This window comes from Coffea eugenioides, chromosome 9, assembly GCF_003713205.1.
Source record: "Coffea eugenioides isolate CCC68of chromosome 9, Ceug_1.0, whole genome shotgun sequence".
NCBI lineage: Eukaryota > Viridiplantae > Streptophyta > Magnoliopsida > Gentianales > Rubiaceae > Coffea > Coffea eugenioides.
Window position 1 is genome coordinate 10382733 of NC_040043.1, and position 10666 is coordinate 10393398.

At 37.5% G+C, this 10666-nt stretch overlaps 2 protein-coding genes across 2 annotated transcripts; both read left to right on the forward strand.

The window, feature by feature from the left end:
* The first annotated feature begins 184 nt into the window (after positions 1–184).
* On the forward strand, positions 185–1615 carry LOC113782186. Its single transcript, XM_027328095.1, has 4 exons — positions 185–367; positions 450–545; positions 623–1088; positions 1367–1615. Exons 1-4 carry the CDS (start codon positions 185–187, stop codon positions 1402–1404), a joined length of 783 nt encoding a protein of 260 aa, XP_027183896.1. The 3' UTR covers positions 1405–1615.
* Positions 1616–3249: 1634 nt separating this feature from the next.
* LOC113782187 (uncharacterized mitochondrial protein AtMg00810-like) lies at positions 3250–4131 on the forward strand. Its single transcript, XM_027328096.1, has one exon. The coding sequence runs from the start codon at positions 3250–3252 to the stop codon at positions 4129–4131; it is 882 nt and encodes a 293-aa protein (XP_027183897.1).
* Positions 4132–10666: the final 6535 nt, after the last annotated feature.

Consider the following 10666-nt stretch of genomic DNA (forward strand, 5'->3'; position numbering starts at 1 on the left):
ACTCAAAAATTGTCATGGTACCAGAGCTAGTCTCTTGAATCCATAGCTGGATATTTGAATCATTTGGTTAGTTTTCTGGGTTGATTAATTTCTAATCAACATTTTGGCTTTGAGATTTTTTGGTCAATCAATTTTGTGATTTCAAAATTGCATTGAATTTTTTTTTCTTTCTCATTTTTTAAGAATGTCTATTGAGAATTCTTTTGGAAGCTCCCCTACAGAGACTTCGGCTATCAAATTTACAGGAAAGAATTATGCGGCCTGGGAATTTCAATTCGGAATGTTTCTGAAAGGGAAGGAGCTTTGTGGTCACATTGATGGGACTTCTCCTGCTCCCAAAAATGAGAAAGAACTTGGTCAATGGGAGGCAAAGGATGCTAGAATTATTTCTTGGATTTTAGCCTCCGTTGAAGCCCATATGGTGAACAATTTGCGTTCATTTGGTACAGCTAGGGAGATGTGGGGTTTTCTGCAATGCATATATCATCAAAATAATACTGCACGACGATTTCAGCTTGAACATGAGATTAGTACCTTCAGTCAAGGTAATCTCTCTATTGAGCAATATTATTCTGGATTTATTAACTTATGGAGCGAATATACTGGTCTTATCTACTCTAAGGTACCTAAGGAGGTTACTCGGGGTGGATTGCTGAATAGAAATCCGGTTCCTTCTTTGGATGTTTGTCTTGGTGAATTATTACGGGAAGAACAGCGATTGGCTACACAATCTGTTCTAAGTGCATCTGGAGGGACATCAGAAGTTGTCAATGTTGCTTATGCTGCACAAGGGAGGAATAAAGGAAAGGGATCAATGCAGTGCTACAGCTGCAAGGAGCTTGGACATATTGCTCGCAACTGTGGTAAGAAATTTTGTAATTTCTGTAAACAGAATGGACATATTATCAAGGACTGTCCTACACGACCAGAAAACAGGCGAGCTCAAGCTTTTCACGTTGCAGTTCCAGATCCTACTGTTATTGGTCCTACACTTACAACCACAAGCACCAATCAGGCTGTTATTACTCCAGAAATGGTCCAACAGATGATTCTCACAGCATTTTCTGCCCTTGGGCTTCAGGGCCAAGGTAAGACAATCTCTTCTACTTGGTTTGTTGATTCTGGAGCATCCAATCATATGACCGGCTCTACTGATTCGTTACAGAATTTGCAGCAGTATACTGGTAGACAAAATATACAGATTGCTAATGGTAGTAATCTTCCAATTACAGCCATTGGTGATCTTGGACATTCTTTTCGTCATGTTTTTGTCGCTCCTAAGTTGTCTACTAGTTTAATTTCTGTTGGTCAGTTGGTGGATGATAACTGTACTGTCAACTTCTCTCATGATGGTTGTCGTGTGCAGGATCAGATGTCGGGGAAGGTGATCGCAAGGGGGCCTAAAGTGGGAAGATTATTTCCGTTGCAATTTGCTATTCCTAAACCTTTATCTTTAGCTTCTATGATTGTTGAAAATAAGGCTGACGTTTGGCATAGGCGATTAGGTCATCCAAATAATGTGATATTATCTAATTTGATGAAGCGTGGTCTTCTTGAACAAAAAGATCAGTGTTCTACTCATGCATTGTCTCTTGATTGTTCTGCTTGTAAGTTAGGAAAGAGCAAAACTTTACTTTTTCCTACTTATGGTAGTCGTGCTAATGCATGTTTTGAGATAATACACAATGATGTTTGGGGCATTACTCCTGTCATTTCACATGCGCATTATAGATATTTTGTGACGTTCATTGATGACTATAGTCGGTTCACATGGATATATTTTTTGCGCACCAAAGCTGAGGTATTTACTGTTTTTCAAACTTTTGTGGCTTATATTGAGACATAATTTTCCACAACTATTAAGATTTTCCGATCTGATAATGGTGGCGAATATGTGTCACATAACTTTCAAGCCTTCTTGCAACATAAAGGCATTCTCTCTCAGCGATCATGTCCTTCTACGCCCCAACAGAATGGGGTGGCTGAGCGTAAAAACCGTCACTTGTTGGATATTGTTCGAACATTACTCTTACAGTCTACAGTGCCGTCTAAATTTTGGGTTGAAGCTTTGACAACTGCAGTATATTTGATTAATCGTCTGCCTTCTCAACAATTGGGTTTTGACTCTCCTTATTATCGCCTTTTTGGTGTCCATCCTGATTATCACATGTTACACCCATTTGGCTGTGTTTGTTTTGTTCACTTGCCACCTCATGAGCGTCACAAGCTTACAGCCCAATCAGTTCGGTGTGCTTTTATGGGTTATAGCACTACTCAGAAAGGATTTTTATGCTATGATGTTGTTGCTAATCGTTTCCATGTTTCTAGAAATGTAATTTTCTTTGAGCATGAGTACTATTTTCAGCAGCATGTTTTACCTTTCAAGCGTGTCCTTCTTCCTAGCTTTGATGATATCTCGCCACCAATTGAGCGTTTTAAACCCGGCATTGTCTATCAACGACGCAGGGCTCCATCATCTCAAATCCTTCCCGACCCAGAACCAATACCTGCTCCAGTGGTTCTTCGAGGATCTTCTCGTATCCGTCAACCTCCTGCTAGGTATGGCTTCTCTGCTACTTTAGCTAATACTGCAGTTCCTACCTCTTATTCTCAAGCAACTAAGCATGCATGTTGGGTAAAAGCTATGCAAGAATTTCATGCTCTCCAGGAGAACCATACTTGGGATATTGTTCCATGTCCTAGTGGTGTTAAGCTCATTGGTTGTAAGTGGATTTATTCCATTAAGCTACGGTCTGATGGCTCACTTGATCGATATAAAGCGAGGGTGGTGACACTTGGTAATAAACAAGAATATGGAATAAATTATGAGGAGACATTTGCCCCCGTCGCAAAGATGACAACAGTACGCCTTGTTCTAGCTATTGCTGCTTCTAAGGGCTGGTCATTGCGACAAATGGATGTTAAGGATTCCTTTTTGCATGGGGATTTTAAAGAAGAAATTTATATGACTCCACCATCAGGGTTATTTTTTACACCTTCATTTGATGTTTGTAAGTTGAAATGATCACTCTATGGTTTGAAATAGCTCCACATGCTTGGTTTGATAAATTTCGTTCTACGCTTATTAATTTGTCATTTGTCCAAAGCCAGTATGACTCCTCTTTGTTTCTTTGCAAGACACCTAAAGGAATTGTCCTGCTTCTGGTATATGTTGATGATATTGTTATTACAGGGACTGCTACTGACTTGATTTCTAAGCTTCAAGACCATCTTCAAACTTCTTTTCATATGAAGGACTTGGGTCCTTTACAGTATTTTTTAGGTCTTGAGGTGCGTTCCACCTCCGCTGGTATCTTCTTACACCAGCATAAATACATTCAAGAGTTAATTGCTTTGGCTGGCCTTCAAGATGGTCGTTCAGTTGATATTCCCTTGGAGGTGAATGTTAAATATCGTCATGATGAGGGTGCTTTTCTATCTGATCCTTCTTTATATAGACAATTGGTAGGCAGCCTCAATTATCTGACTATTACTCGGCCTGATATTTCTTTTGCTGTTCAACAAGTCAGTCAATTTATGCAAGCCCCTAGGCACCTTCATCTCGCCGCTGTTCATCGCATTGTTCGCTATTTGAAAGGCACTTCTGCCCGAGGCCTTTTCTTTCAAATCGACTCTCCTATTCGTCTGGTTGCATACAGTGATGCTGATTGGGCTGGTTGTTCTGATACTAGACGTTCCATTACCGGTTGGTGCATGTTTATTGGTAACTCTCTCGTTTCTTGGAAAAGCAAGAAGCAAGATCGGGTGTCTAAGTCTTCTACTGAGTTTGAGTATCAGGCCATGTCCTCTGCATATTCTGAAATTGTTTGGCTTCGTGGATTGTTGGGTGTACTTGGGTTTCCTCAAATTGAGCCTACTCCGCTCCATGCAGATAACACTAGTGCTATTCAAATTGCTGCTAACCCAGTATTTCATGAGCGTACCAAGCACATTGAAGTAGATTGTCACTCTATTCGTGAAGCATATGATGCTCATGTCATCTCTCTTCCGCATATCACCACTGCTCTCCAAACTGCTGATGTGTTTACTAAGGCTCTTTCCAAACCTAGACATCATTTTCTTGTTGACAAATTGATGCTGATGCTAGCTGATCAACCAACATCAATTTGAGGGGGGATATCAATGGTAGAGATTATGGCATAAGATGATGGCAGAAATTGTGGCAAAGATTATGGCATAAATCATGCCCACGATTTGTTCATTAATTGTGTATATATAGTTACCTAAAATAGAATATCAGTAATTAGGACATTAGCTGTAATTAGCTATGTATAGATGATTACCTAAAATAGATTGTACAGAAATTCTTATTTAAGGGAAATGATCATGAAGTAAAAGGCATTCAGCCAATTTACTCAAAAATTGTCATTTTTATGTATGATCCAAACCTGTGACTACAATTTCTTGCAAAGTTGTGACTAAAGATTTAAACCAATGATAGAAGACTCTAAAGTTTTTAACCAAATATTTGTAAGTCATGTAACTTATCCAGTAACAATCTAATAATGTTCTGAAATGGAGAATAACTCATAATTAAGGAACAAAAGTAGTGGAAAAGAAGTTGGATAGCTGAAACTAGGAAGAGTAATGAGAGGGAGGTTAGTGAGTTAGATGAATTCCAAGAAAGATGATGGAATTTTTTTTTTTTTTAAAATGCCATTGGATAAAACTCATTATGGTATGGGTCTTGGAGTCACAACCAAAGACCAGAAGTATTTAGACACTAAGCTTCCTGGTTGAACTATTGCTACAAGGAGCTACGAGGAATTTGGAGAAATGGCTTGGAGATACTGTAGCTACATTTGCTGTTTGGTCCATTTCCTAATTTCCATTTTAGGTGTCAAATTTGTATGGCTGCTGAAGAACTGACTTCAGTCATTACCAGATTCTCAATTATTTTCAGCATTTTTTTTAGAAACAGTAAATGTATGCATTTTGCACTGACTTAAAATCTAAGAGCGCAGCAGGTCAAGCAACTGAACTCTTCAATCAGAGGGCATATCTGTTTTCCTTTTATTAAATGTTAATATTAACTTTTGGTGCGGCAAATGATGATTCCTTTAAAATTTTATGCATTATTGTTTATCACCAAGTGCGTGCTCATTTGTCACTAGTCAAAGTTTAAATTTTATATTGAGCTTTATCCTTTTCTGATATTGTTCCTGTTGTAGTCAAATGTGCAGAGAGAACAAAGAAAGAAGCCAGATCCACCTTGCATGGAGGGAGCGGCAGAGTTGCCATAATTGCCATGGGATAGGTTCGTATACCATTCCTTCACATTCTGAGCTTCTCTTATTTGTTCACTTAACTATATGGTATAATAGATATTAGCACTGGAAGGCAAATAGATAGAACACTTGAACCTAATTATGTTTGCAAGTCTTATAATTGTAGTTGTTATGAACCTTTTGCCTGTAGCAGTAATTCAAACCTTGCACCTTTTTAATTTTTATTTTGGTCAATGTCCTTTGTCAACACAACTTAGATGGCTGGACTAATTATGAATTTATCTGGAACATTAGGCCTCCTAGAGTATTAATTTGGTCCTAGTTCAATCCGCTGAAGCACCACTGTTTTGGTTCTAGTATGAACTATATGTTGCCTTCTATATATAATCTTTCTAATATAGTCTAGCTTTCTTTTTTGTTGTTTGCCGCCGCGCCGGGGGGGGGGGGAGTTAGTTCTATCATTGAATCTGCTGCCTGTTTCTTCGTAGGTCAAGCTAGAACCAGTAGTACCCAATACTATGCCGTGAGTGTATAGTATATAATCTACTTTCCCTTCAACTTCATTTTCTTGATGCATTTTTGTAAGGCATTGTTCCTGACTAGACTGAATCGATCCCTTACTAGCCACTTTTGATACCATAGATGCCTGACTGGTTTATGAGGCAGTGGAGAATGGCCAACTTTAGCAATAAAGGAGCAACTTGAGGATGCTAAATATCATCTCCCTACACATTTCCAGGGTGATAGATACTATTTGGATCAATGGCATTGTACAAGACTGAACTTCTTTTCTAGACAGCAAACAAATACGTCCCTTCGTAATCTAAATGTAAACTAAGAAAAAGAGAGAGAAAATACTCTTTTTCATATATTTGGACTACACAATATACAAATATATATACACAAGTGTAACCTAATTTAGATCCTAAAATCATGCTAATCTAAATCAATCTATTACCTAATTAATATATGATACTATAATCATATAATACCTAATTAATATATGATACTATAATCATATGATACTATAATCAAATCTTTCCTAATATTTACAATATCAAATCTTTTCATAATATCAGATCACATATCTTCAACACTCCCTCTCAAGATGGAGCATAGATGTTTATCATGCCCATTTTGCCACAAATGTAATCAATTCTCGGACCATTTAGAGGTTTAGTGAGAATATCAACTAACTATTCTCCAATTTTCACATGACTGGTTGAGATCAAGTTTTGCTGGATTTTTCCACGAACAAAGTGGCAATTAATTTTGATATGCTTTGTTCTCTCATGAAAAACTGGATTTGATGCTATATGAAGGGCAACTTGATTGTCACACCATAACTTCATTGGAAGTGAATTATTGATTTTCACCTCACACAATAATTGATGTATCCATATAAGCTCACAAGTGGATTGTGCCATAGACCGGTATTCAGACTCTGCACTTCTGCACTAGAGCGACATACTACACTTTGTTTCTTACTTTTCCACGATACCAAATTACCTCCAACGAAAACACAATATCCAATTGTAAATTTTCGATCAAATTTAGAACCTGTCCAATCCGCATCTGAGAAGCATTCAACATGTCCAGTTGTAATCTGAGAAGCATTCTTACTTTTCCACGATACCAAATTACCTCCAACGAAAACACAATATCCAGTTGTTGATCTTCGATCAATTTTAGAACCTGTCCAATCCGCATCTAAAAAGCATTCAACATGAGAATGACTATGATTACCATATAGTATACCACGTCCTGGAGTTTCTTTAAGATAACATAAGATTTGCTCTAAAACTGCCCAATGGGTGGTTCTTGATGAGGACATAAGTTGACTCAAAATACTAACCGGATATGCAATATCCGGACGAGTCACAGTAAAATAATTCAACTTCCCCACTAATCGCCGGTACATTTCAAGATCTGAGAATAACCCCTCATCATCTGCTGTAAGTTGCATGTTAGGGATCATTGGTGCACTACATGACTTAACACCTAGCTTTCCTGTTACTTTCAAAAGATAAAAAACATACTTCCTTTAGCATAAGAAGATACCTTGTTTACATTTGGTAACCTCAATACCTAAAAAGTATTTAAACATACTCAAATCTTTTGTCTGGAAGCGCGATTGAAGAAAATTTTTAAGAGCTGCAATACCTACATTGTTACTACCAGTAATAACAATATCATCAATATAAATCACTAATAGGATAATACCAACTTCAGATTGTTGATAAAAGATAGAATGATCAGAATTACACTTCTTCATGCCAAACTCTTGAACTACCTCACTGAATTTCCCAAACCAAGCACGAGAACTCTGTTTTAAACCATATAATGACTTTCGGAGTCTACAAACCTTACCAGACTCCCCCTGAGCAACAAATCCAGGTGGTTGCTCCATATAAACTTTCTCTTGCAAATCCCCATGAAGGAATGCATTCTTAATATCTAGCTGGTACAAAGGTCAATTATTAGTAGTAGCAAGGGAAATAAATAATCGAGCAGAGGTGAGTTTTGCGACGGAAGAAAACGTGTCTGAATAATCCACCGCATATGTCTAAGCATACCCTTTTGCAACAAGACGAGCTTTGAGGTGAGCAACAGAACCATCAGGATTGACTTTAACAGTAAACACCCATTTACAACAAATAAGTTTCATACCTGTTGGTAGATGAACCAAATCTCAGGTATCATTATTATCTAGGGCCATCATTTCTTCCTCCATAGCAGCCCGCCAACCAGGATGTTCCAAAACCTCAGATAAGCGTTGAGGAAGAGATATTGAATCTAAGAAAGCAGTAAAACAACGCAAGGAGGGAGACAAATGGTCATATGAAACAAATGATGAAACTGGGTAAGTGCACTATCTTTTACCTTTTCTTAAAGCAATAGGCAAATCAAAATTGGAATTTAGAGACTGAGGAAGCGGTGGATCAGAACTCGGATCTATAGAAAGAGAAGGTGGTGGAAGATGTGAGTCTATGTGTTGAGAACGACGAGAATACACTTGACTGATCGGTGGTCTTGTAGGAACAGTTGTTGTAACAGTGTAGACTAGAATATCATCTCCCTCCCCCTGACTACTATAGACATTAGACTCAAGAAAAAATGAATGTGTCTCAAAAAATGTAACATCAGCAGAGCCTAAATAACGATCTAAAATTGGAGAATAACATCTATACCCTTTTTGAAGACGTGAATAACCCAAAAACACACACTTGAGAGATTTGAGATCTAATTTAGACACTTAAGGACGGGTATCACGAACAAAACAAGTACACCCAAATATGCGTGGTTCAATGGGGAATAAAGATTGGGTTGGAAACAAAATTGAATAAGGAATCTCACCTGCAAGCGCAGAAGATGGCATGCGATTAATTAGAAAACAGGCTGTTGAAATAGCATCTGCCCAAAATTGCTTAGGAACTTTCATGTGAAATAGAAGGGCTCTAGCAATTTCTAATAAGTGCCTATTTTTTTTTTCAGCAATACCATTTTGTGGTGGTGTGTCAGAACATGAATATTGGTGAAGGATTCCATTTTCTGACATATACGAATTAAAGGATTTAAAAAAGTATTCTTTTGCATTATCACTTCGCAAAATGCGGACATACACATTAAATTGTGTTTTTATTTCAGAACAAAAGGAACAAAAAATATTAAATAAATCTGAACGACTTCTCATTAAATATAACCAAGTAACACGAGAGTAGTCATCAACAAAGGTGACAAAATACTTAAAACCAGATTTAGATACTATTGGACAAGGGCCCCACATATGAGAGTGCATTAATTCAAAGGGCGATGAAACCCATTTATTGACTCTAGGCAAGTAAGGCAAACGATAATACTTGACAAATTAGCATGACTTACAATCTAAATGGGATAAATTTTAAAAATTTGGACACAACGTCTTCAAGGTGGGTAGAGATGGATGACCCAAACGACAGTGAATTTCAAGCGGAATCAAAGTGGAGGAACATGCAACAAGTTTCGGCACTTTCGATGAAGGGGTTTCAAGTGTATACAGGCCGCCAGACTCACGTCCTTTACCAATAATTTTCCCTGTCATAAGATCCTGAAAAACACAATATTCAGGAAAAAATGAGACAGACCACTTGAGAACTTTTGTAATTTTACTGACTGAGAGTAGATTAAACGAAAAATTAGGTAAACATAAGACTGAATATAAGGGGATAGATGACATAGGAAATGCTATACCAGAACCCGCAACTTAAGCACATGACCCATTAGCCAAAGTAACATTCGGATGATCTTTGTTAGGATTAAAAGAGTATAGAATACCTTTATTACCGGTCATATGATCTGTTGCACCGGAATCGATGACTCATTTGTTAGAAGATGACACAAGGCATGTAGTAGGTTTACCTGAGTAATCAATAGAAGGAGAATTGGTATTAGAAGATGGGTTAGCAGATTTTTGTGAGGCCTGGAACTTAGTAAAGTGGGCAAACTCATCAGCAAAGATAAGTATGGATTTGTCAGAAGACACATAATTGTTTTCCTGGGTTGCGAAATTTGCAGACGGGGGCTGCTGTTGAGTCTACTATGAAGGTCCCAACACGTACGTATGGTATGACCTGGTTTCTTACAGTGATAACAGACTCGTTGATTTGAGTTGTATTGTCCATGACCAGCAATCTCACCAGTCCCATTTTTGCCACTGTTTCTACTATTATTTCCTCGACCAACTCTACTTCGACTCACGAGAGCACAAGTAACATTGGAAGTAGACAAAGATCTTTCGGTTCTCAACACTCGTGTGAAAGTGTCATGGAGGGAAACAATCTCTGGGTTAGAGAGAATTTGTGTTCGAGCAGCATCAAACTCAACTAGTAATCCTGCAAGAAAACTCATTACAGGCATTTGTTCCCGTTGAGACTGTTGAATTTTTACATCAGTACTAAAAGGAAGGAGAGAATTCAATTCTTCATACACGTTTAAAATCACAAAAAAATATGCTGTAAGGGATCTCTGCTGTTTTTCCGGACGGTAAAATTCCTTGCAAACATCATATATATGATTTAAATTACCCTTACCAGAATACAAGAAAGCCAAATAATCCATAAGCTCTTTAACAAACTCACAATGATTGATGAGACTGACTATCTCATTATCAATAGAGTTTCAGATTTGCAAAAATAGTTTTGTATTTTCCCTAATTTTTTTCCCCATAAACGGGTGGGTCATCAGTGAGATGATCATCTCTATCGATGCTGCGTAGATATATCCGAATAGTTTTATTCCAATCCAAAAAATTTTTTCCACTCAATTTGTGTTCAATAATTTTTGATGTTGTAGGAATAATATCAAAAATTATTGTTTTTATCTCTCTACTACTACCTTTCATATCTGCTATTATAATTCACACAAGAAATATCTAAAAG